The 24623-nt window shown below is 34.3% G+C and overlaps 8 protein-coding genes and 2 non-coding genes across 11 annotated transcripts; 5 read left to right on the top strand and 5 right to left on the bottom strand.

Moving 5' to 3' along the window:
* Nucleotides 1–1299: 1299 nt before the first annotated feature.
* C07G1.11 lies at nt 1300–1524 on the bottom strand. Its single transcript, NR_056290.1, has one exon. It is a non-coding gene; the product is annotated as an Unclassified non-coding RNA C07G1.11 (non-coding RNA).
* Nucleotides 1525–3235: 1711 nt separating this feature from the next.
* Nucleotides 3236–3382, bottom strand: C07G1.15 (uncharacterized protein; the record flags this gene model as incomplete). The annotated part of the gene is made up of 1 exon (NM_001307594.3): nt 3236–3382. The coding sequence occupies one exon, from the start codon at nt 3380–3382 to the stop codon at nt 3236–3238; it is 147 nt and encodes a 48-aa protein (NP_001294523.1).
* Nucleotides 3383–4595: 1213 nt separating this feature from the next.
* On the top strand, nt 4596–6192 carry clec-52 (C-type lectin domain-containing protein). The gene is made up of 7 exons (NM_068970.7): nt 4596–4697; nt 4800–5188; nt 5233–5291; nt 5336–5441; nt 5704–5753; nt 5799–5918; nt 6045–6192. Exons 1-7 carry the CDS (start codon nt 4603–4605, stop codon nt 6150–6152), a joined length of 927 nt encoding a protein of 308 aa, NP_501371.1. The 5' UTR covers nt 4596–4602; the 3' UTR covers nt 6153–6192.
* Nucleotides 6193–7305: 1113 nt separating this feature from the next.
* B0218.7 (Ovule protein) lies at nt 7306–8766 on the top strand. Its single transcript, NM_068969.8, has 4 exons — nt 7306–7550; nt 7790–7849; nt 7899–8201; nt 8299–8766. Exons 1-4 carry the CDS (start codon nt 7461–7463, stop codon nt 8692–8694), a joined length of 849 nt encoding a protein of 282 aa, NP_501370.2. The 5' UTR covers nt 7306–7460; the 3' UTR covers nt 8695–8766.
* Nucleotides 8767–9555: 789 nt separating this feature from the next.
* clec-51 (C-type lectin domain-containing protein) lies at nt 9556–11403 on the top strand (the record flags this gene model as incomplete). Of its 2 annotated transcripts, NM_068968.7 has the most annotated exons (7): nt 9556–9674; nt 9860–10248; nt 10299–10357; nt 10408–10513; nt 10559–10608; nt 10660–10779; nt 11226–11403. In NM_068968.7, the coding sequence occupies 7 exons, from the start codon at nt 9580–9582 to the stop codon at nt 11331–11333; spliced, it is 927 nt and encodes a 308-aa protein (NP_501369.1). The 2 variants fall into 2 exon arrangements, with proteins under 2 accessions (NP_501369.1, NP_001368439.1); NM_001380354.1 differs by lacking the exon at nt 9556–9674 and having other exon boundaries at nt 10137–10248; nt 11226–11333.
* faah-1 (Fatty acid amide hydrolase 1) lies at nt 11346–13969 on the bottom strand. Its single transcript, NM_068967.8, has 6 exons — nt 13860–13969; nt 13212–13659; nt 12530–12885; nt 12040–12478; nt 11693–11881; nt 11346–11626 (listed from the first exon to the last, which is right to left on the bottom strand). Exons 1-6 carry the CDS (start codon nt 13932–13934, stop codon nt 11415–11417), a joined length of 1719 nt encoding a protein of 572 aa, NP_501368.1. The 5' UTR covers nt 13935–13969; the 3' UTR covers nt 11346–11414.
* A 1137-nt stretch (nt 13970–15106) lies between these two features.
* 21ur-10379 lies at nt 15107–15127 on the top strand. Its single transcript, NR_056289.1, has one exon.
* Nucleotides 15128–16094: 967 nt separating this feature from the next.
* Nucleotides 16095–18164, top strand: B0218.5 (Protein kinase domain-containing protein). Its single transcript, NM_068966.4, has 4 exons — nt 16095–16225; nt 16281–17328; nt 17375–17782; nt 17827–18164. The coding sequence occupies exons 2-4, from the start codon at nt 16909–16911 to the stop codon at nt 18100–18102; spliced, it is 1104 nt and encodes a 367-aa protein (NP_501367.1). The 5' UTR covers nt 16095–16225; nt 16281–16908; the 3' UTR covers nt 18103–18164.
* Nucleotides 18165–18498: 334 nt separating this feature from the next.
* faah-2 (fatty acid amide hydrolase) lies at nt 18499–20911 on the bottom strand. Its single transcript, NM_068965.6, has 5 exons — nt 20828–20911; nt 20618–20759; nt 19415–20370; nt 19006–19336; nt 18499–18907 (listed from the first exon to the last, which is right to left on the bottom strand). Exons 1-5 carry the CDS (start codon nt 20903–20905, stop codon nt 18699–18701), a joined length of 1716 nt encoding a protein of 571 aa, NP_501366.1. The 5' UTR covers nt 20906–20911; the 3' UTR covers nt 18499–18698.
* Nucleotides 20912–22089: 1178 nt separating this feature from the next.
* pmk-1 (Mitogen-activated protein kinase pmk-1) lies at nt 22090–24562 on the bottom strand. The gene is made up of 4 exons (NM_068964.7): nt 24402–24562; nt 23792–24357; nt 23060–23424; nt 22090–22668 (listed from the first exon to the last, which is right to left on the bottom strand). The coding sequence occupies exons 1-4, from the start codon at nt 24548–24550 to the stop codon at nt 22615–22617; spliced, it is 1134 nt and encodes a 377-aa protein (NP_501365.1). The 5' UTR covers nt 24551–24562; the 3' UTR covers nt 22090–22614.
* Nucleotides 24563–24623: the final 61 nt, after the last annotated feature.

Raw genomic sequence — 24623 nt, 5'->3', positions numbered from 1 at the left:
ATGATGACCTGATTTAATTATTTCCAATCCAGAAATTCTTCTGATTTGGATAGTTCGTTCAAATTTTTTTGCTACATTCGGAAAAGCAATGAAGAGTTTAAAAATTAAAAAAAACATATTTTGAGAGTTTATACAATTCTAGAACCAATGAACTTTTTTACGGTAGGTCTTGCCGCGAAGAAGAAGTTTAAAATATCATGGTTTGATGCTACAAGACCCATGTGAAAAAATACCATGTACCTTTAAGTACTTATTTTCTTCATAAATAGAAACATCTAGACTACTAATATCCATAAAGTGCCGAGTGGAAGTTTGAAAAAGTAAAAAGAAACAGGAATCTCAATGAGAGGCGACTAATGGATAGTTCTCCCAAAAAGGCAAACAGTGTTGGCTAGCGACGGGAGACGCATTAAAATGATATGCGTGACGCCTTCTTTTTCCTTAAAATGATGTTTGGAACGTTGCCCATTTGAAACGTCGATGGCAAATATATCAGAGAATAGCTTATATAGAAAATTGAACAAGGGGTGGATGGAGAAATGTATTTGTGTGCTTTATGGAATATTTGACAACAATAATAGTAATAAATACCAATATTCACAACCATTGACATTCAGTTATTTCGAACAAACAACCAATCAATGAATATTATAAATTGGAATATGAAAATTGACAGAAGGATAGAAGTCACCTAATGGTATTGAATATTATTCAATTGTATACAAATCATACATATAGTTCTGAATTTTAGTAAAACTATAAGCTCTTTTCCATTCGTATTAAAATCGGTTAAATAGTTCTAAAATGAAAAATTAAATAATGAAACTGAGCTCCAGATGTCTAGGAATTGTTCATATTCTCAGAATTTTAGTAAATTTTAAGTTTTTATGTTTGCAGAGCTTGGAAAGTTCAATTACTATTTGGAAACGTTTGACCTATTACGGATGCTCTGAAGCAAACGAAAAAAAGTTTTAGCACATTGCCAAAATAATTTTTCGGTCTAAATTAATGGAAGTTAAGCAAATTATGTTGGTCAGCAGATTTCTAAAGTGTTCCGTAAAACCCTCCAAACTATTCCCATCTCCAAGAAAAAACTAGAAGCCATTCTCCCGTGAAAAAAAAAACGACTGCCGATATCTCCCCCTATTCAGTTTGGATGACAAGTCAATTTGTAGGGAAATGGCAAGAAGCCGACAATAGAATTGAAGAGAGAGATGAAAATGAAGCAAGAGCAAAGAGCCCGATTGTTTGGCCGTAAGTGGTGGTGATGTCCTGTTTGCACAGTCCGTGTCTCTTGTCAAAACTCCCACGAGTTCCCACTGTCCAGGAAGAAGACATAAAAAACAAAACAAATTGGAAAAAGAGGAACACCTAAAAGACAATGATGCCAATGATTAATAGGAAGTGGCAAATTTGAAATCACAAATTGTTTCCATTAGATCCTAAACCAGTTCAAAATTTACCGAATATTATTTTGAAATTTCACTAAAGCAGAAATCATCTTCTACATTATAAAATTTGACCATTGCTAGTAGAATGATTTATGAGAAAAATTGCTGTAAATTGGTAGAACATAAAAAACTTAAAAGCATTCCGTTCTGGAACGTCTGTTTATTTTTTAAGTATAAAATTAAGAAGCATTAAATGTCACGATAAAAACAAAGGACGAAGCAAGATGAGAGTAAGAAGAAGAAGAAGCGAATCTGAATGGTTTGAAGTGGTGACACTGAATACCCTTGAGACGGAATTCTTCGTCTCTGAAGACGGACCGATGCGCGCCTCTTTTACAAAATGAGTGTGTCTTGTTGTTGCTGGTATGCACTTCATCCTTTGAAACAACTAATTTAGAGTCGAAAAGTAGTAAATGAATGGGAGAGTGAGGGATAGAGAGACGTAGAAGAGAATAGAGAAATGAAGACAGTAAATTGAAAATGAGAACTATTAGATTCTGAAAATAGACCTTACCTACATATACTTCACACAGTTGGAAACTCTACAAATTACGCCTGCCTACCTCCTGCCTGCATCTTTCTTTACTTTCAAGCATAAACAAAAAAACATAGACCAAAAGGCGACAAATTGGAGGTAGGCAGGCACGTACGATTAGTCATGCCCAATATTGTTAACCGATTCAGAATCCAAGAAGTTCATTAAACGTTATTCTTAAAGCAGAAATCTGCTGTGCAGTTTCTGATTGTAAACTTGATTAAAGGTTTCAACTTTATATCACTGGTGCACACGTAAAACTAACAAATGAATCATGCTCAAAATGGTGAGTAACAAATATTTAGATTTAGTTCTTCCTAAGCATTTTGGGGGAGTTTCGTATTGTTTCTATTATTTTGTAGATATTTTGTTCAAAAAACCAAGAGTTTACAGTTAATAACTAGATTGTTCAAATACACAAATGATATTTAAAAAAAAACCAATAAAAATTAAAATTCATGTTTATTTTTGGAACATAATTGCTATTTTTCAAATATGTAAGTTGCTATCATTGCCCACAGTGTAATCAAAAAACTCGTTTGAAATTAATCAAAAATGTGGCAAAAGCTGTTGGAACAATTTAATAGCAAAGTCAATGATTATAGTAAAACTGTAATGTACCAATTTGACAAAAATAACAAATAGTGACAGTCAACACAACAAAATTAAGGATATCTTTTATATCTAATCTCCGATATTTGGTTATTACGAAATAAAGACGTAAAAAGAGTAGAAGAAAAACATTGCACGGTTTGCGGTATGAAAATACAATAAATGAGGTCAGTATAGCCATTGAATATTTGACAGTCTGCGTCTCTTCACTGATTCTATTCAAAAAACCGATCTTTTGGGCATTTGTGGCGCGATAAATCCACATAAGTAAGAGAGTGTACACTTCAATAGATACGCAGGTACTTCGACAGTCTCTCTGTATGTGTACAACACTTTGGCGTAGCTGCTGAACGCCGCGCACTCACCATCCATCCCTACGTCTATGTATGTTGAATGATCACTAGTTGGCACTGCGAACAGTTTTCCTCTCAGTTCTCCCCTCTGAGATTATCATATTGCAATTCTCTCTTCTTTTCGTTAAACTGTTTGTTTGTTTGTCACCATCTTTTCCCGCAAAAGGAAGGGAAAGAGAAGAAGCATAACAAAAAAGAGGATCCGATTGCAACACTTTATTTTCGTATTTTCAAGAAGTCAAGAAAAAAAGACACAGTTGGCATGGAGAAATTAAAAGAATGAGTCAAAAAATTTGATCCGTCCATTTAGATTTTCTTGTGAATTTGCTGGATCTCTGAAGCCAGAGAGCACATATCAGAACAGCAACTACAATTAACAATTTGGAAGTAGGCGTCCATTCATTGACCGAACGTATGATCGATACTCGCATACATCATTCTGCAAAAAAGTATAGTTACACTACAATTAGGGTCAACGCCTATACATATATGAAGACATACATGTTTTTACAAGTATATGTCTTCACAGACAATTGAATTACCTAGTTAAGAATATTACCACATGAATTGGGGCCAAGGACACCATTTTGGACCACTTTCTGTAGATCTATTGACTTAAGATCAAAACACGCAGTTTTGGTTTAATGATAGCTGTTAACAAATAGTTAAACACGGGTTGCCTCAGTATGTCTTTGAGAATTTTTTTTAAAATATAAATTTCTGCAAAATTTAACACTCTTTGCAAACGATTAATCTGATTAGTTTCGCATTAAATAAAACTTCAAATTCCAACTTTTTCAAAAGGTTCAAAAATATCAGAAGTCAAATCGACGGTAGAAATTACTACGAATTCAAATTTCAAACTATCCAGGTTTCACTTAAAAAGAGCCAGTCATGTGTATTTGCAAAAAGAGTATAGTGCCTATCAGCATTCTATGTCAAAGTCATCAAATGTAGTTAATTTGACTGCAAACGTGATCTCAAAAACCAAAAAATCATGCACTCATGTCTCTGATCTTTGGAACTTTGAAACATTGGAACAAGTTGGAGAAATACATATTTTTTGTTGCAAAAACTGAATTTTATTTAAGATTTGAAAAGGAACCCCGTTGAGATAGAAACCAAATAGAAGTTTTTGATTTCAGCTACAATGGCTTACAAACTCACTATTAGAAAACAACTTCCCTAGCTGTAAGTCTGAAACTAAAAAATCATTGTATGATTTAAAAAGTATTGAAAACTAAAAAAACTTATGAGGTTACCAGATGAAAACAGGAACGTTTTCTGACTTCTGTAGAGATGTGGTGACTGATTTTCAAACGAAGAAACTAAAACTTTGAATGCAGGTAAACTTTGAAAGTGTGTACCCATTCTTGCCATTATTTAAACAGACTCTAGTTCATAGATACACAGACTAGAAACTATCACGTTTAGTCCTGAAATGAAGAAACCACACTTTGACATTTCCGTATTTTTGGTAATTTTTATTGCATTAAAAGCTCTATAAACATTACAATCATTATCATTTAACATCCGTGACAACTTTGAAACGATCACAATGAAGAGATACACTACATGATAAGCTCATTCAAAGTTTTCTATAAAAGCCGGCAACTGTAATATCAGTTTTATCAGCAGTGGCTTTTTCGAAATGTTTCGATCACTGCTCCTCGTGTTTTGTTTTTCTGCGCCTTTGATTTCTGCACAATGCGGCCCTGGAGCCCTCTATCAGCAGTCGAGCTCTAGGTAAGTTCAAACGCTCACAGTAGATCAAAAATTTAAATTTTATTGCTAAAATAAAATGGTTGAAGTCTTCGGATTAATATTATAAATAACTTGAATTTTCAGATGTCTCACACTATTCCGTGCAGCAGTAGATTTCCAAACCGCCGAGTCCATCTGTGCCACATTGAACGGTCATTTAGTATCAGTTCATAATGCAATCGACAATACTTTTGTATCAGGTCAAGCTCAGAAATTCATTGACGGTGGAGCATGGCTTGGAGCACAAGCAAGTGCTCCAGATGTTACAAATCCATTGAATTGGTATTGGACTGATGGTACTGATTTTAACTATCAGAACTACAAAGTTGGACAACCAACTCAAACCGGATCAACCGCCTGTATGCAACTTGAGACTGGTACATCTAAATGGCAAACTGCAAACTGCACAACTAAACTTCCATTCATCTGCTCTGCTTCTGCCAGTGCAATGCCAACTTTCCCAGCTGTTACAAGTACATTTTAAATTCTAAAATGCAGTTTTGATTCCATTTTTCAGTTCCAAGTCATTGTCCATCTGGTTACACTTGGTTTGAGCTCACCGATTTTTGCTATAAAGTAAAAGTTATATTTTAGATTTCAACTACATTTTTAAATTTCAGAACACTGTTCAATACACCAATTTCAATGATGCTCGCAGCGCTTGCCAAGCTGATGGAGGAGATTTGGCTTCAATTCACTCACTTGCAGAGAACACATTCCTTGTTGGTTAGTGAGATTTAAAATTTTTGAATATAAAATTTGAGTTTAGAAAGTTATATAAAAATATAAAATATTGAAAAATACGATACTCACTTTTGATTTTATTTGATATTTTTGCGTAAGATATCAATGAATTTTTCTGAAAATTTTGTCAATATTTTTGATTGAATCTTTTACCTTGTAGAAGATTCAATAACCTTTATTCACAATGACAAAATGTAGTATTCCCTGTTTCCTTTTGTAAATAATTTAAAGTCGATATTTCCAGGTTTTTCAAAGGCTGGCTGTACTAACAAGGACAAGGATTGGACAGGTGATGTATGGAATAATTAAATTATAAATTTGAATTAAATTTATCTTCAGGTCTTCATTGGTCTTGTCTTCCAAAATTCAAAATGGCAATGGACTGATGGATCTGTAGTAGACTATGTTAACTGGGGAGATGGAGAACCAAACAACATGAATAAGGAATGGTGGACTTCTGTGAGTTTTTATTATAAATTCAGAAATGATATATTGAGACACTGTGAACCAGTTTCTAGCGATACTATCAAAATTATATAAATTTACAAATTTCAAAGAAAACTAATTCAATTCTTTAATTTCCAGTTAGTTGCTGATCCACATCAAGGCAAATACAGTGAAGCAAGCAGATGGAACAACGTACCACAAGACGACCAGAGAGCATTCCTCTGTAAAATTGCACCACTTCATTAAATACATCAATGTTTTTATTAATGAATCATTTGAATTGCCTAGAAAGAAATTCTGATGTTGGTCTTTACAAAGAGACAGATCAAAAACAGAAGTATTCTAGTTCAAAGTTTTTTTGCCGTCAAATTTGGCAAAATCGGCAAATTGCCGGTTCGCCGATTTGCAGGAATTTTTCATTTCCGGTAATTTGCTCAATTTGCCGGATGTTTTTAGATGATTTTTTATAAGACAGAAACGCTTAAAACTGTGCCTTTTTGAAAATTTGTTCCCGTTTTCTACTATAGATATTTTCATAGAATTTCGTTACTTTTCAAAATAGACGTAGGAACATTCATAGGATGCGTACAATTTTGCCGATTAAAATTGAAATTCTAAAATTTCCAAAAAAATGTGCAGAATCACAGTTTGCCGAAACTTTTCGGGAATCACCGTTTTTCCGGCAAATCCGGCAAATCGGCAATTTCCGGTTTTATTTTTCACTTCCTTTGTTTATGTTTCTTTCAAAAAAACGCTAACTTTCAATGTAAGACGGATTCATTGTGTAAAATCGAGACGAATAAAAATCAGTAATCTTTCGAGTTTGTAGTTTTTTCAGTCGAGTTTTCCATTCTCTTGCGGAATTTCCTGATTGATGCGATTGGATGCGCTGAAAATTCGCTGAAAATTACGCTGAAAATTTGCATGTCATTGGTTTGAAATTTCTATTAAAATGTTTGTGAAGAGAAAACAACAGTCTCGATCTTTTGAGACACCCAAATGTGCTCAAAAACTCACATCATAACTAAAGCAAAAAAACATTCTTCGGATTGAAAGTGCTCAAACGTGAAACGAAATCCTTTTCCAGTTATGCCGAATTCACCCGTTTTTGAGCATTTTTCGTTTTTTTTAAACAAAAACTAGCAAAAAAATTATTTTTAGATGAAAAACTATTCGCTAAAAAATTGTGAAGCTTTATTTTTTCATAAATGATTTTCAAAAAAATATTATCCAGGCGCGAAAGTTTGCGATTTTTGCGCTAAAAATACGGTACCCGGTCTCGACACGTTAACATGATGATTTTTGGCTTTAAATGTGCCTCAATGAACTAGAGAATTTGAGATAGGTGACTAAAATATTCTATGAAAGATAATGATTATGAAAAAGCCAATTTTCGACCGCTGGGTCACGAATAAGAGGCTAAAATTGGAAAATCTCTTATCTATTATCGTTAAATCTTTTGAAAACGTGACATCCGATTTCTCATTAAAAAATTCTCGTCAACTTCAAATCAAAAATCAATTAATACTTGAAAATCAAAATCGATTTTTCGTCATGATTCACGACACGTACAATCCGTACACTGCTGTTCAGCGAAGCCCATCACAATGGTTCATCTTTGTGCCATCTTCTGCACCATTGGATGTAAGTTATGAAGGAGGTTATTAATCAACAACTAGGCATGGCGCAGGCGCCGGCATATACGTGAGTACGCAGTCATGACTGAGATATGTCTGTGTACACTTTCATGCTGGTATGTTGGCAGATAGGCATGATTCATGATCGCAGGTAGGCATGTAGGCGAGGTTTACATAAACTTTTTTTCAAGTGAAAAACTAACTCTTTCATCAGCTTTCCCATCAAATTTTCGATTTTTTTTTCAGAATACTACAATCATTACATTGTCCCATGATGCTGTCAATTTGGCTAGTATTCCACCAACGGTCTTGATATCATATTTTCTTCATTTATTAATTCACAATTTAATTTCAGGACTCTGCGGAAAGTCTTCAAAGTCGTTATGTAGTCCCGGAAGTAATTCCATTCAAAAGCTCATCTGAAGTTGACACTCGTTCGGCTGGAAATCCATATTCCCATCATCCAAACTTCACCACTCCATCTCAATACTTTGAACATATTATGGATTCTGAAGGAGAACAACACAAGATGGAGAATAAAAACGAAGAAAATTTGCTGACTATTATGGATATCAAGAACTTGAAGGATCCATTTGGAAATTATGATATGGATGGAGAACAGGCACCAATGGTTAGCATCAATCCACCAAATGATGTGGTAAGTAGATTTTGCGAGTGGCACCACTGCGACTGTTTTCGAGTTGCGGTGTGCAAATTACACCCGATTTTGTTCAATTCAATACTCAATTTTTCAGACTGTTAACAAGAACGCCTTCTCTTCTGACTCAATTGCTGATATTCAGAACATGAACATCTCATTTCCGATCAAAGCTTTCACTGCTCCAGCTATCCCATCCACGTCTCCTGACGGAACACTTAATAAGAAAATGTTGAGCCCCGAATCAATGTACGAGTTGGAGCAGACTGATGGAGAATTCGAGCTCAAGGAGATGCTTACAAACTCACTTGTCCTCCGTGACTACTCGCCCGAATCTCTCGCAGAACTTCGCAACATGCGCAACTTGTCTCAATACACTGATTTCAACTCGGGATCCTCGAAAGATGTGGCCACTGGAATCGGAATTTCCCCGTCACCGTACGAGCGTCAACAATTTGAATGGACTGAAAATGTTGCGTACGGAGGGATTTAGCCGAGAGATTGAAAGCAAATGGACAAACAGATATAGGCCTCTTTCAACTGTTCAATAAAAATTTTGTGTGTGGTTTTAATACAATATTTGATGCGCGCACAGTCTTTGATCAAGATGGCTGTATTATGTTTCTTTTCATACTATTGAAACATGGTCTCTAGACTCCGCTACCGAATTAAAAAAAATACTCAATGAAGACATTTACTATTGAAACATACTTTCAGATATCTAGTTTTTTCCAAACTCCAATCGTTTTCGTCGGACGTCTGCAAATAAATTAATGGTCACTTGGTTCCATCCATTGAAAAAATCCATTTATATTTTCCTTTTTATTTTCGAAATTCTTGCAATTGATCTTATTCATTTGTTTTGTGATCTACTCGAAAGAAGCAAATTGGAATATAATAAACAATAGAACAGCATTCCACAGATTGAGATTGAAAGAGCTATCATTTGCAAAAAAACACTTCATCGAATGCTCTATTTTTATCTACCTAAGTCAATGTTTTTCAGTAATCTTATCCATTTTCAGTAGAAAACGTATATTCTGAAATTTTCTTCCATCTTGTCAGTATCAACGATCATGTAGTTTTATACTTACAATTAGTTACAAGATAAGAATTTGTCAGCGGTTGCCTGAAAATTTAATCAGAGCACTGAATCAAAGTGATAGAAGTTGTCCTTTTCCGAAGAATTGTATTTAAATATGTAAAACGTAATTATCACAATGAAAACTTGATAAAAGTAAACCACTATCAACAAACATCCGTGAGCAAAAAGAAGCCGATCAAAAAAGAAATAGACTACACTCAGTTGTTCGTATAAAATCATGCTCTCATTATCAGTTATTATCAGTGGCAGTCAGTTCATTTCATTTGAAACAAAATGTTTCAACCAACGATATTTGTTTTCTCGTTTTTGATACCCTTAGTTTCTGCACAATGTGGACCCGGAGCTATATATCAAGCATCTGGATCTAGGTAGGCTCCCTTATTTGAAACTTCTAGTTATGCACAGAAAGTTTTCAAAATGTTCCAAAACTTCAGACTGGCGTAGAAGAGTTTGATTTAAAATTAAAAATTCTTATCATGAAATGATTTTTTGTTTCTTTTGCCACAGAAAATTTGGAGCAAGTTGTAGCTAACACAGCATGTTCTCGTTTCAGATGTCTCAATGTTTTCCGCACTGCATCAAGTTTCCAGTCTGCTGAAGAAATTTGTGCTACATTGAGTGGACATTTGGTATCTATTCATAATACCATTGACAATACATTTATTTCAAGTCAAGCTCAAAAGTATTTTGATGGAGGTGTATGGCTCGGAGCAAAGACAACTGCTCCAGATGTTACAAATCCATTGAATTGGTATTGGACTGATGGATCCAACTTTGACTATCAGAACTATAAAGTTGGTCAACCATCTCCACAAGGAGACACTGCCTGTATGCAACTTCAAACAGGAACTGCCAAATGGCAAACTACAAACTGTACTGCACAATTACCATTCATCTGCTCTTATTCGTCGAGTGTAACCCCAACTTGTCCATCTGTAACAAGTAAGCTTTTTCTCAATCATTTTCCAAATCAAACAGGATACATATTTCAGTTCCAAGCCATTGTCCATCTGGATACACTTGGTATGATGAGACTGATTTCTGTTACAAGGTATTTTTTATTCATTTACATTCAGAAGGAACAAGAAGTAAACTTTGCAGAATACTGTTCGTTTCACTAGTTTCAACGATGCTCGCAGTTCTTGTCAAGCCGACGGTGGAGATCTTGCTTCGATCCATTCTGCAAATGAAAATCAGTTCCTCGTTGGTAAGTTTTTACTGTTCAAAATCCTAACGGAAACATCTATTTCAGATCTTTCAAAAGCCGGTATCACAAATAAAGACAAAAGTCATAGCGATGACGTATGTTTTGCTAAACATGATCTCATAGTTTTTTATTAAATTTAACTTTAGGTTTTCATTGGATTAGTCTATCAAAATTCAAAATGGCAATGGACTGATGGATCTGCAGTCAATTTCCTCAACTGGGGAGATGGAGAGCCAAATAATATGGACAAGGAATGGTGGACTTCGGTGAGTTTCAATTTGTTTTTTTTTTCACAGTTCAGTTTTGCTTTTAGGCAGTGGCCGATTTTTGTCTAACAATATAAAACATTTGCAAAGAGTGGCCACGCTTTAGCCAAAAGGGCGATCTTGGATTGGGCTCGAATTATGTCTTCGGGAAGGTGCATCGGGCAAAGTCAGCTAACCCTTTGTCAAGAACAAGGGATTCTAGATCGTTTTTTATGTTTCAACCGCGCGACACTTATCCGATGGCATGATCAAAGCCCGATCCAATTTCTGCACAGAGTCGGACAAAGGTATGACTAAAAAAAGCGGAACTTTGATCAAAGAGTGGGCGGCCGAGGTGATGTGGTTTAGCATTAATTTCTTTGAAATTTCTTTCAATTTTAAATTCAAAATAAATCCTGATTGAGCTACCCAGATACCTATGCTTCCAAAAAACAATACATTTTCAGTTGGTTGCTGATCCACACGAGGATAAGAACACTGAAAATACTCGATGGAATAATGTTGCACAAATTGACATGAGAGCATTTATCTGTAAAAAGGCACCGCTCCATTAATATTGTTTTTATCACCAGGGTTCTGAGTTTCATTTCCAGTAATAAAATGTTTTACAATCAATGCTGATAAGAACATGGAAATTATTTCCCAGTGACTGCGATTTCAATCTCCCGCATAGTTCGAAGTACTGCTTCCTCTCGGTATGGTGGTGCAGCAACTTGAACTCCAATTGGCATTCCGACGGCTCCAAGTGTTGCTTTTTTAGTGATTTGATACCATTTATCAGTTTCTGGATATTCGTTGATCAACTTCTCCTCGTCAGATTTAGATACAGCAGTGACTGGAACAACACCTGAAATTGTTGAATTGGAAATCGAAAACTGAAGTAAAATATTGTTTTCTGAAAGTATTCACCCACCTGCTCCAAAATCTAACAAGTTGTAGAGACAAGTGTAACTGACACCAGAAACAACCTTTGATGGAATATCGTGTTGTGGAGCTGGCATTATGGAAGCTGGACATAAGATTACATCCAAATTATCTTTCATCATAAGACCAACAAATTCCTCTCGATAGGCTTCAATATCAGCATATGCTTCACGGAGTTCTGAAATTGGGAATTATTTTGGAAAATTGGGAATATATGTGTGTTGTAACTGAACAAATTAATAATCAAAACTAGATATAAAATGTCTCTTTGAAGTCTTCAAAATACTACTTCACTAGTTGAACTGATTGAAATAATATTCTAAAAGATAAACTGACCAAATGTGTCTCTTGTCAATGATTGCATCAACATTCCCATTCTCGGGAATACCAACGAAACTGGATAGCTAAGAATACGTTGAATCCATACTGGAACCATCCAAAGAGTAACTTGGAATCTAATTGTTGGCTCAATGATATCTTTCAACAATTTATTCAATACATATTGCCCTCCATCTAGACATACAGCTCTGAAGTACAACTGCATAACACTTGGAAGTCTTGGTGGATAGAATGGAATGACTGTATGTCCGGCGGCTTCCAAATGTTTTTTTGATTCAAGAACAGCTCTCTGTAGTGCAGGTGTTGGTGTGAACCATCCATCATCAATGTAATATCCAACTCGAAGTTTCTTTTCACTTGAATAAACAGATTCATTCCAATGAACTGGTGGACAATATGGATCACGATCCGATTGGAAATCAATGTCTCCCCAAACCTAAAAAAAATATTTTAGAAAAATTCATAACAATCATAAAGAGGCACTTACATTTCTCAAAAACTCGACGTTAGTCTTCACATCCTTTGCCATTGGTCCATCATTAGCATCTATTAACGGTTTTCCAGGAACCGATGCACCACCACCACGATGAGCAAATCTCATTTTCGATGGTTTAATTCCGGCAGTTCCAGTAAAATGACACGGAATTCTTACAGATCCACCAACATCAGTTCCGATTCCAATCAATGAACCTCCGGCTCCAATAAGAGCACCTTCTCCACCCGATGATCCACCACAAGTACGTGTTGAATCATATGGATTTGTAGTTGTTCCGAATAAAGGATTTGAACAGTTGTAACTGAGAAGTGATTGTGGAACATTTGTTTGACAAAATGGAATTAGTCCTGAAATAGCTATTTGCGAGTTTACATTTTCAAATCATTGGTTTTATCCGTATCAACTTTGAAATTATAACGTCCAAATTTCATAACAAAAAATAATGAACATATCTGTATTCAAAAATTTAAAAAAAATTGTGAACTAAATATCTAATCGTGCGTGCTCTCTCTCATAGTCTTTTTCCTGTTCCGTCGTAGATTGTCTACGTCTAAGACATCACGTGATAGTTTTATCAATTACAAACTCAATTTCTGAACCTGGACCTATAAAAATATAATTACTGAAATAATCTACAACTTCCTTAATTTTCTTTTATCAGAAAAAAACTGACCTAATTTTTTATAGTGCTCGACTTGAATGGAATCTTCTGTCGCAGGGTGATAGGCATCTTGTACAAAACCTCTTGTCGTATCGTAACCTTTCACTTTCAAGCATTCTTTCAGAGATAATGGAACTCCAAAAAGTGGCGGCTTCACATAATACGGTAACTTTGCCTGTTCATCTAGTTCTTCAGCTTGACGTTCAGCATCCAATATAAAACATGTGACTGCATTTGTCTTTTCATGTGCTAGAATTGCTTTGTGGAAGTATGCCCGAATAGCTTCAACACAAGTAACATGCCCTCTTTGAAGTTCATCTCTCAGCTGCTCAAAATCAAGTGATCCAATCCAATCTCTTCTCTGAGTATCCAATTTATCTGCAGCTTTCCGAGCTTGCTCTACATTTTTGGAAAGATCGTCACGTCGTCTTTGAGCAACTATTTCAAGTCGTTCAATGAGCTGAAGTTTATAAACATTAAAAGTAAATAACTTTTGTGAGTTGTGATACTTTAGAAGACTTTGCATTAAAATTTACATTTTTGTGAAACAATTAAAAAAGTAACATCAGAAAACTCTATTAAACTTTATTAGATTTTTGAAATTGAAATTGAAATGCTTGAAAACTGCAATTTTTCTGCTAAATGTATAAATTCAAGTACCTTTTTTCGATTATTGCTGAAGTGAACGTAAAAGGCAATGGCTCCCAAAACGAGAAGCACCAAGTAAAAAATCATGATGACCTTGAAATACTGAAAATTGAAAGTGAAATCTGAAAAAAAATGAATCGAATGTTATTGTAGAAATTCTTTGAAAATGTGGGTGGAGTATGTTTGAGAGGTGTGATAAAAAAAAGAAATTTTTATGATTTTCGATGTTTTTATAGGCAATTTTGATTCGTTTGAGGGAAGTGCGTATTTGCCGACAAAAATTTGGTTTCAACTGAATGAAATTGGAATAGCTAAACTTGCCAGACATTGAATTTTTTGAAAAAGTTGAATTTTTGATTAATATTGATTTTGAAAATAAATGTATTATAGAATTAGGAGAAGAAGAGAAACGCTAAAAATAAGCCATGGTACTGATTGTGAGGAAAAAGAAATTCCCTTGTCACTTTCTATTATCATCTGATTAAAAAAAGAAACAAAAAGTTAAAATCGTGACTTTATTAATTTTTGATGAACTTGAATCTACTAAATGTACTTTAAATAAATGCACTTAAATAATAAATTTATAAATATACGATGAGATAAATTTTTATGTAAACATTCGAGAGATTCAATTTCGATTTCAAGAGGTATTTATTTCAAATACTGAAGTATCTATAGTTTCTTGACATGTTTCTAAAATGTTCTACCAAAAAATTAAACATTTTATGAAACTTCACCACTCCAAAAAAAACGTAAAAAATCTGCTACTCCAATTGAAAATTCAATGATATTCGGCAATTCGTAGACATTTCTTCACCCGAGGTCATAGAGCAAATAAATGAGATTTTGTGTGCTTAAGAACTTATCAAAATGATTTGATGATAGTCGTCAAAAAACGAATTTTAGATCAACAATGAGGATTTGAACTTCAAAAAACGATGAAAAAAGATGGAGGAAAATAGTGTGAATCAGAGATTAAATATTGAATTTAAAGAAATGTGTGTATAAAATTGAATCATTCTCCTTTTTTGATGTTAAGAATTTGTTTAAAAAAAAAGACTATGACGAGACAGTAAATATCAGATAAGTTTTAAAAAAACCAGTTTAAAAAAAGTTTGTGTAGGTACGAATAAATGGTAACAGAAATTTAAAAGAATACTTTGAAGATAAATTGTAGAGTTGAGAAGATTGCAATACAAAATTTAATTTTTACTATTTTCGAAATGCGTTATTAACAATCTATTTTCATAGACAACTGATCGACTATAGCAAACTTTTAAAAAAATATACATATATATGTTAGATTTTTGCTTTAAATTTTTTTTCTCAGTGAGATCAGTAAGATTTTAAACGGAAATATCGTTTTAAAAAGTTTGAGAAAGCACAGATTATAATTTAATATTAGAAATTTGAAACTCAGTAATGTTTAATTTAACATTTGCCAGACAGTTTCCAAAAAAAAAAAATTCAAAATATTGTATACCAAATGTCTGAGATTTTTTGAATTTATGGCGAAGCGCCAGTGTGGATTTGGTCTAAATAAACTTATAATGATCCAAAATGCGACCGACTATATAATAAAATACTCCAAAAAAGTTTAGTTTTTTTTTAATTTTCGAGTCAAAGTTTTGGCACATTGCCAATTTTTTTTTGAAAATATGAGATTTTGAGCAATGTCGCATGTTCCTAGAATGTTTAAATACGAATGATCAATACAAAATTAAAGAATAAAAATCGTAGAAAAAAAAATTTTTTGCCCGACTTCCACTGAGTAATTGTAACTATTTGACAGTAAATAAAACGATTTTGAATTTTTTCGAAAAGTTTTACTTTTTGGTGTTGGGTAATTTTGGCGCCATTGGAGTAGTTTTTAATAATTTCCCCACTGGCGCTACTCTTCCTTTAAATACCATTTCAAAGTATAATTTATCTTATTTCCTGTTATTTGAAAACGCATAATGTACACGTGATATTTTTTCCCCAATACTGTAATAACACTTTGTGAATTTGGGCACTTTTAGCAACCAAAGCACTGAAGTTTTTGGGAACTAGAACATATGTATGTAAGTTCACAAAAAGTTAAATTAAAATTCCAGCCACTAAATGTAAAAATATAAACATCAAAGAAACCGTTTCTCAAAACTTTAAGTAAGTGTCAAGTTTCTCCGAAATGTTTGGTGTATTTGAACAAAACTACCATTCGAAGGACAAACAAGTATTCCCCTTTCTGTCACTGTTCTTCAAATTCTCTGTAGTTTCTGTATTGTTCATCTTTACTCTCCAGACAGGAACATATTGGATTATCAAAAGTTAAAATGATTTTAAGAAGCTTAACTGAGTCTCTAAAGAGATATAACATAAAATATCAAGAGAAAAAGGTAAGAACACAAGTTTCACGAAAAATGTCCTCAAACTGATTTATTTTAATTTTAGTATAATTTTGGCGGATTTGGGTTCAATGGCAAAAGATGAAGCAAATCACGGTTAGAAAACATGTTTTCAAAATATTTCAAAATGATTGCGCTAGTGTGAGTGCGCGACAATTCCTGTTAGTCAACATAACATTTGGCATTGTCGAAATCACCGGAAATATGAGTTTGATCGCTTATATTAGTTTAGACACGTAGACATGTATTCACAAAAGTTCGTACTTAAAGCTTAACATGTCTTAAACCTAGTAGGTTTAGATGTTTCTTTCAAAAAAGAACAACCGAATACTAAAAAACAAGGTGAGTTTGAAAGTGGCTGGAAGTTTTCATTTTCCGAAATCGTCGAAACTGACGATTGCCGAAAATTTTTGATTACCGTGCAACACTGCTGTCCTATTTTGTTTTTGGTTTTTTATAAACAAAAAACATTTAAAAAATTTAAGCGTTAGGTAGGAAAATTAATTGAGTTGCAAAAATAATTATCAAAACCAACGTGAACTTTAGATTTGCACTTTGAATGCCAAATACATTAAACTTCAAAACAAAAACTCTACGATTCTTCTCCAAATCGAATCATTCCCATATTTTCATCATTCATATTCAAATTCGATTCGAGGATTAAAGAAAAAAGAATGCAGCCATCAGAGGATGAAGATTCAATGCCTCGAAACAATGAAGAATTTAAAACGAAAAAAGATCGATACAAAGTGTTGGCACTTCTTGGAAAGGGTGGATATGGTGCCGTCTACTCGGTTCTGCGTCTATCCGATATGGAGAAGTTTGCAATCAAATGTGAAAATGCGGCGGCATGTCGGAAGGCTCTCTACATGGATTGCAATGTCTTGAAAGGAGCTGCCAAGATCCAGAGTCGTCACTTCTGCACAGTCATCGACCAGGCTGCAGTGAAAAATCGATTCAACTTCATTGTAATGAAACTGATTGGAAAGAATCTTTGGGATCTGCGAATGGACACTGCTGAATGCCGATTCACAAAAGGAACCTCTCTGAAAGCTGCTTCACAGTGCCTTATCTCCATTGAAGAGTTACACAGAGTGAGTTTTTTTCTTTCAGAGTAGTTGAATATATGTAAAATTTCAGTTCGGATTTTTGCACCGAGACATCAAGCCAGGCAACTTCGCAGTCGGTCGTAAAGAGTCTAATGAGCATCACACAATCTTCATGCTCGACTTCGGTCTCTGCCGTGAATTTGTGAAACGAGGCGAAGGCAGGCTTCGGACTCAACGTGCAAAGTCTCAATTCCGAGGAACAACTCGTTATGCTCCAATCAATTCAATGCTTGAAATTGATACCGGACGCAAAGATGACATTGAATCATGGCTTTACATGGTCGCGGAATGGACATCTGGTGGATTGCCATGGAGAAAGTTCAAGGCCACAGAACGGGAAAAAGTTCTGAAGTACAAGAAAGACGTGAGAACGGACAAGGAAATCATGGCGGATTTGTTTTATAATTGCCCGTTGAAGGAGTTTGAACGAATTTTGAAGGTATACAAAGCAACTTTTATCAATCCTGAACCCTTTTTTTGCAGTACGTAGACGAACTTGACTTCTACTCGGAGCCCGATTATAAGTTCGTGTACTGCTGTCTTCAACACGCTGCCGCTGCCAGCAAGATCAAGGATACAGATCCATTGGATTGGGATCCAAATGTTCCGTACATGGGCCCGATTGAAACAATTGGTGATGGAAAAGTGATCGAGTTGGATGTAGACCAAGGCATGTCAACAGAAGTATCGTTTAACAAGACTGGAAGAGATAGAGAGACTGCCGATGCGACAAAGAGAGTCGAGATTAAGAAGAAGTAAATGAAAATGAAATTGAACTAGATCTAGTCTGTTTTCAATTGAATAAATGAAGTGTTACAAAAACTATCTTGAATGTTAAGTATCATGCTAGATTCCGGCTTCTAGGAAAGTTCCAAGGATACGTGTTTAGATAACGGCACGATATTTCCTTCTACTCTGCGCATTAGTGGTTCAATAGTTGCCATTTCTTTCCAGTAGATATGTTGAATAAGACAAGATAGGTTTTCTATCCTGTAAGCGAAGCGAGAATACGATTTTCTGCTTTTGGTATTTTGGTCAACAATTATTTGGTGACAGTCTTGCCGTGCATGTTTAAAATGAAAACCTCAAATAAATTGAAATCACATTTTCAATAGAGCTGCTGGAATATGTTTGTTTCAAAAACTGAATTCAATTAAATTATATTACTGTTTCATTCAAAAACTGTTCAAAATTATATCACAATGTAACACAAAACGCAGACTGACCAAAAGGAATTAGAAAACAGGTCAATTTGCATAAAAAACCGTAAAACAAAAAATATTATGGCATTGTGGGAAAGTGAAAAGAGAGCGAGAAAATGAAGAGAAAAACGGATGGGATGACCGTAATATCGATTATTTTCCGGTGACACCGCGTTCAATTTCTCTCATAATTCTGAGACATGTCTCCTCTTTGTATGGAGGAGTTGCAACTTGAACTCCAATTGGGAAACCAATAGTTCCACGTGATCCTTTCTTTGCAAGAGCATACCATGGATCAGATTCTTCATAGTCTTCAAGATCCAATTCATCTTGTTTTGTAACATGAGTCACATTAACAGATCCTAAAATATTATTAAGATTAATTTATAATTTAATAGAATGGGAAAGAATACCTAAAGAATAAAATCTACTTTAAGGAAACCAAGTTAAATTAACTGACCTGCAGCATAATCCAATAAATTGAAGATTCCAGTGTAACTAGTTCCAGCAAACAATTTAGATGGAGAAACATGTGGAAGAGCTGGCGATACAGTAACCGGACAAAGAAGAGCATCAATCTTCTGATCAACCATCAATCCAGCCATTTCACTTCGATAAGCTTCAATATCAGCATATGTATTACGAAGCTCCACAGTACTCAACGTCATTGCATCCATAAGATTTCCAAGTCTTGGGAAGAAGACTTTAATGATGCTTGAAAGGAATCTTTGAATTGGAACTGGCACCATCCATAGTACAACTTGAGTGTAGAGAAGAGGGTCGATAATGTCCTGAAAATTTGCAGTTTAATTTACATACATTTTTCGGCTTTCAGAATAATAGCTGGAAATACTCAAAAAAAAACTTACATTCATCAGCTTCTTAGACAAGAATGTTCCAGCATCAACGCATACTGCTCTCAAAAACATTCTCAAAACTTCAGGAACTCTTGGTGGCCTGAATGGAACCAAAGTGTGCCCAGAGTCTTCCAAAATCTGCTTTGCTTCCATTACAGCTCTTTGACAAACTGGAGTTGGAGTGAACCATCCGTCATCAACATAATACCCAATTTTCAATTTCTTATCACTTTTATAAGCCTCCTCATTCCATGTAACAGGTGGAACATAAGGATCTTGTTCCGTAATCCACGTATCTGCCCAAACAGTTCTCAAGAAATCGACATTTGTTTCCACTCTCGTCGACATTGGTCCATCATTTGAATTAATCAAAGGTCTTCCCGGAACAGATCCACAAACTCCACGATGAGAGAATCTCAAATGTGATGGTTTAATTCCAGTAGTTCCAGTGTAAGCACATGGAATTCTGATAGATCCTCCAACATCTCCACCAATTCCAAGAAGTGATCCATCAGCTGAAATCAAAGCAGATTCTCCACCAGACGATCCTCCAGATGTTCTTGTTTTATCCATTGGGTGATTTGTAGTTCCATAAACTGGATTTGAACAATTATAAGACAAAAGAGACTGTGGAACATTTGTCTGAACATATGGGATTGCTCCGAGTTTCTTTAATTGTTGAACAAGTACTCCGTCAGTTTCAGTTGGACGGAAAGTATCTTGAACGAATCCACGTGTCTGATCGTAACCTTCAAGTGGAACACATTCTTTCAAAGACATTGGAAGTCCAAAAAGTGGAGGCTTCTGGAATTGAGGATCCTTTGCTTTTTCATCCCAATCCATTGCCCATTTTTCAGCTTCTTTCACAAACATACATACTGAATTTGTCTTCTCATTTGCGGAAATTGCTTTTGCGTAATAGGTACGAACAGCGTCAATGCAGGTGATTTTTCCAGATTGAAGGCCGTCTAGAAACCATAAAATTAAAAATCAGACCATTTTCAGGAAGTCTCTAGTCTATGTAGAACATTCCGAAAAACCTAATCATTTGGTGAAAAATTGACAATCAGTTTTATGAATGTGTGTTATCTATTAGCACTCTCACTCGGTTAAACATTGATTTCTTGGAATGTTGATTTTACGCAATATTTTTATGGCGTTCAGAATATATAAAATATTTGGATTATAATAATAAAAAATTGCTCAATAACTTACCCTTCAACTCTGAATATTCCATTGCAGCGATTTTCAGTCTAGTCTCTTTGTCCAGCTTTTCAGATGATTCCTTCGCAAATTTGACACTTTCTGCTCTTTGAGCTCTTTTCTTGTCAACAATTTTTTGAAGTTCAACTTGTCGCTGAAAAAGAACATAAATTTGAAAAATCTGAACACTTGAAGAGAGTGCTAATTCACTAATGTACAAACCTTCTGTCGTGTACTCCAAAACCTGTAGAAATATGCTCCAAGAATTGCCAAACACGCAGTGAATAGTAGTAATAACATTTCAATCTGTAATGAAACTTATATAAAAATTGCATTCACAATCAGATATGTAAAAACATCAAAAAAGCGTGTATACGATACATTATATTCTAAAAGTTGTTGAGGAAAATATCTACAAACTTCAGTATCTGGAATTAAAAAATTTATCTAGAACTTCAAAGCTAGGAATTTCAAAATTTGGAAATGTTTTTCACAATTCTTAAAATTTATAGAAATAAATTATCTTCCCAGGACAATGATTGTCTCCTAGTATATTAATTATACAGACTGTAATGAGAAAAAAGTAAATCAACTGATAAGTTGTAGCCTTTTTATAATCAAGGGATTACAAGGGGAAACAAAGAAAAATTGGAAGGAAAAGATTCCGTATTGAAAGTTGTCAAATAGAAAAGAATGAAAAATTGGAATGGACATTGACCCACACTCAATAGTTTTATAAAACAAGCTCTTATCAGTCACAATTTCTGGCAGAATAGAGAAAATAGACGGAGACATGAACTTGTCGTCATTTCAATTGAGCACCGACATCTCGTGATTCATTAATGATCAAATCAGTTAAGCTGATCGAGAATAGGCATAAATAACATATAAATAATATTTCAACATTATTATGTCACATTATTATGTCACTTTTATTATTCTTACTGTTTTATCTGTATGTGAATGTTAAGACGAAACAAAAATAAAAATGGAAAGAATGTAGAATGTTTTGCCCAATTAAGTATGATTTTTATAAGAAAAGCCAGTGCAAAATGTGAAAACCTTTTTACAAATGAAAATTATTCAGCTCACTGATCTACTCATCGTTTGTTCTAAGAAATCACCGCAAAATTATTCCATCGTGCGTGTTATCTACTGCTTTCTTTTTAGAACTGTAACTTTCTGTCAAAAAACTCGTGAACGTGTGTAGGTTTCTTTAAAATATCAAAGGACCCAAAAAAGCAATAATGCTATATCCTATAAAACACTTTTTGAAGAGAACCTCAGTTTTTCGCTTTGATCTTCTCGGATAGCGAGAAGTTTAGCTTGATGAGCGAATTCATTTAACTAAGGTATTCTATTTTGTTACACTATTTGTTGGATACAGTATATTTTGGCAGTATCAACTGACTTTCAACACTTAAAGTGGCACTTGTAATAATATGATACTGACAAAGAAATTCTTAAAAATAAAGATTAAAAGATAATTTTTATGATTTTATCAAGTTCATTGGAGAACAAAACGAAATAAACATAGAGTGCAATGAAAAGGGGGAAAATATGACTTTAGAAATTTAAAAACTCAACTATCAAGATTTTGAAATTTCTCGAAATCCATAATGAAAGTTAAAAAGCTTGATGGTTGTGTATTTCCAAGGTCACTTATACAGGCTTCATAAAAAACAAGGGGCGGGGTGAAACGAGCACCTAATAGATCAAAACATCTGGAGAATTTGATTTAAGAAATTTTAATTGAAACAAAAATACTAATTGGTTTTTTAAAACAAATTTGAAAACAGAATAAAATTATAAGCGAATCAGTTAGAGCTACCTTGTTTTGTTTTGGAAGATTTTATTTTTGTGGGGGGATAGCACATTGTGAAAGTGAGATTAACCTTTTCAGAGCAAGAAACTGCCTTGGGATTGTAAGATGTCTCAGTTGGCTTTTTTTTTTTTGAAAAATTTGAAGAATTAAATTGAAAAACTGATATACAAAAAAGAAAGCAATGCTACGATTCCATTTTCTCCTCATCTTCCTCTTCGTCAGCAAATGCCACGTTTTTCTGAAAATGATCTCATTATTTCAGTGAATAATTTCCGTTTTTTCTGAGTTTCCTGAGTCAACTTTTTTTTCATTGATAATTTGGCTTCCAAGAAATTGAATATGACTCATGTCTCGTTTCTACTTAACCCCCCGCACTGAATCATCCTTATCATTCATATCAATTTCATAACAAAGTGTAAAGGTTTGGGTTAGGTGTAACTCAACGTTAGAGTAGTATAGGTTATTTATAGAATTTCAAAAGTATTCGAATTAAATAATAACCGCTTAAATTGATACGTTTTTGACAGTCGGAAATGAATTTTGATCACAAAATGAACCCACTGGGGGTGTCCTTCGTTTGATTTTATGCATAATTAGTTGGTTCAAAAACAAGTGTAAATATATATTACCTGGAAATCACTGATCTCTTCCCAAATAATTTTCTTCCATTCATCAATTGTATCTGCCCTTACATCATCATTCAAATCCATTTCTTCTGCAATTGGCTCATCAGTTTCATCGTGATAAGCAGCCAGATATTCATGCTCCATAGCTTCTTTTGCAGTTGGACGACGATCTGGATCAAGGTGAAGCATCTTTTCAAGGAGATCGATTGCTTGAGGAGTTGCTTGAGCAAACAGACGTTTGAAATCACGGCGAGTCATTTTTGGAAGATTTCGAATGTAATTACGAGCTTCTTCTGATGAGATCTTTTTAAGGAATTCTTCATCTGGTGTTCCAGTTACTGACATGATACGAGTCAATTGATCGATGTCTGAAACAGTAGTTTTAAATGAAAAGTCTACATTTTCAAAAGAAAATAACGTTTGTGTTTTGTTTTTTGTTGTTTTGTTTGTTTTTATTGAATTATCTTAGTCCATATTTTGGTAGTTAACACCGCGACTACAAATGCGCCTAAATCCTCAAATCAACTGGAGATAAACTACCAAAATTTGCAATAAGAGGTAATAATTAATTATAAATTTTTTCCGCCTGCTACGGTACGAATAACTTAGCAAAATGATTTTTTTTCTATGTTATGAAACGCCAGTGTACAATAAAGTTAACAACCATAAATATTTACTCTGGTTTTTTGCTTGGAAATTGAAGATATTTGGAATATTGTAGAAAAAAAGTCTTACGATCAGATCCAGGGAACAATGTTTTTCCAGTGATAAGTTCTGCAAGAATACACCCAACTGACCATACATCAACAGTCTGCGTGTAATGCATCCAATTGAGCATAATCTCTGGAGCTCTGTACCATCTTGTTGCCACGTATCCAGTCATTTCAGAATCAGTTTGACGTGCCAATCCAAAATCAAGAATTTTCAATTCACAATCCTCATTAACAGCAATATTTGATGGTTTAAGATCTCGATGAATAATATCTGCAGAATGAATGTATTTGAGTCCACGAAGAATTTGATAGACTAAGAATTGAATGTGGTCATCGTTGAGTCGCTGAATTTTGAGAATATTTGATAGATCAGCTCCCATCAACATTGATACAAAATACACATCCTCGATATCATTTACATTCTCATTTGGAGTGAAGACATCAAGTAGATCAATTATATTTTCATGACACATACAACGAAGAAGTCGGAGTTCACGATATGTACGACGGGCATGAATTATTGATTGAAATGGACGATTGAATTTTTTGATTGCGACGCGAGTCCCCGAGCGAGTACATTCAGCAGCACTAAAAATCGAAAAATAAAGTAAAAATCAGTTGAAATGACATACCAAACAGTTCCATATGCTCCGGTACCAATTGGAGTCAAGTTAATATAATAATTTGGAACAACCCAGACACTTCGATTAAGCTCAACGACATAGTATCCTTCTCGTGGAGTCGGATGAAGTATATGATCCATTGTTGTCTGTGGAAACATTGGCTCCGTTACCTGGAATCATGTTTGTAAGATTTGAAGTAATTATTTTGAAAAAAATATGATTTTTTTGTGT

The sequence above is a fragment of the Caenorhabditis elegans genome, chromosome IV, assembly GCF_000002985.6.
Source record: "Caenorhabditis elegans chromosome IV".
NCBI lineage: Eukaryota > Metazoa > Nematoda > Chromadorea > Rhabditida > Rhabditidae > Caenorhabditis > Caenorhabditis elegans.
The sequence above is the reverse complement of the archived record's forward strand: the minus strand, read 5'-3'. Positions and strand labels throughout refer to the sequence as shown.

What these genes read in the sequence shown, in the direction of transcription:
- clec-52 (NM_068970.7), top strand. Translation starts at nt 4,603, where the DNA reads ATGTTTCGATCACTGCTCCTCGTGTTTTGTTTTTCTGCGCCTTTGATT. An exon ending in TATCAGCAGTCGAGCTCTAG is followed by an intron (nt 4,698 to 4,799) that starts GTAAGTTCAAAC and finishes TTGAATTTTCAG; the next exon opens with ATGTCTCACACTATTCCGTG. An exon ending in AACTTTCCCAGCTGTTACAA is followed by an intron (nt 5,189 to 5,232) that starts GTACATTTTAAA and finishes TCCATTTTTCAG; the next exon opens with TTCCAAGTCATTGTCCATCT.
- B0218.7 (NM_068969.8), top strand. Translation starts at nt 7,461, where the DNA reads ATGATTCACGACACGTACAATCCGTACACTGCTGTTCAGCGAAGCCCA. An exon ending in CATCTTCTGCACCATTGGAT is followed by an intron (nt 7,551 to 7,789) that starts GTAAGTTATGAA and finishes TTTTTTTTTCAG; the next exon opens with AATACTACAATCATTACATT. An exon ending in TCAATCCACCAAATGATGTG is followed by an intron (nt 8,202 to 8,298) that starts GTAAGTAGATTT and finishes TCAATTTTTCAG; the next exon opens with ACTGTTAACAAGAACGCCTT.
- faah-1 (NM_068967.8), bottom strand. Translation starts at nt 13,934, where the DNA reads ATGATTTTTTACTTGGTGCTTCTCGTTTTGGGAGCCATTGCCTTTTAC. An exon ending in TCAGCAATAATCGAAAAAAG is followed by an intron (nt 13,660 to 13,859) that starts GTACTTGAATTT and finishes TATAAACTTCAG; the next exon opens with CTCATTGAACGACTTGAAAT. An exon ending in ATTGACAAGAGACACATTTG is followed by an intron (nt 11,882 to 12,039) that starts GTCAGTTTATCT and finishes TCCCAATTTCAG; the next exon opens with AACTCCGTGAAGCATATGCT.
- B0218.5 (NM_068966.4), top strand. Translation starts at nt 16,909, where the DNA reads ATGCAGCCATCAGAGGATGAAGATTCAATGCCTCGAAACAATGAAGAA. An exon ending in CCATTGAAGAGTTACACAGA is followed by an intron (nt 17,329 to 17,374) that starts GTGAGTTTTTTT and finishes GTAAAATTTCAG; the next exon opens with TTCGGATTTTTGCACCGAGA. An exon ending in AGTTTGAACGAATTTTGAAG is followed by an intron (nt 17,783 to 17,826) that starts GTATACAAAGCA and finishes CTTTTTTTGCAG; the next exon opens with TACGTAGACGAACTTGACTT.
- faah-2 (NM_068965.6), bottom strand. Translation starts at nt 20,905, where the DNA reads ATGTTATTACTACTATTCACTGCGTGTTTGGCAATTCTTGGAGCATAT. An exon ending in TTTGGAGTACACGACAGAAG is followed by an intron (nt 20,760 to 20,827) that starts GTTTGTACATTA and finishes GTTCTTTTTCAG; the next exon opens with CGACAAGTTGAACTTCAAAA. An exon ending in TGTCTAAGAAGCTGATGAAT is followed by an intron (nt 19,337 to 19,414) that starts GTAAGTTTTTTT and finishes GCAAATTTTCAG; the next exon opens with GACATTATCGACCCTCTTCT.
- pmk-1 (NM_068964.7), bottom strand. Translation starts at nt 24,550, where the DNA reads ATGTTTCCACAGACAACAATGGATCATATACTTCATCCGACTCCACGA. An exon ending in GGAGCATATGGAACTGTTTG is followed by an intron (nt 24,358 to 24,401) that starts GTATGTCATTTC and finishes TTCGATTTTTAG; the next exon opens with TGCTGCTGAATGTACTCGCT. An exon ending in ATTGTTCCCTGGATCTGATC is followed by an intron (nt 23,425 to 23,791) that starts GTAAGACTTTTT and finishes CTACTGTTTCAG; the next exon opens with ACATCGATCAATTGACTCGT.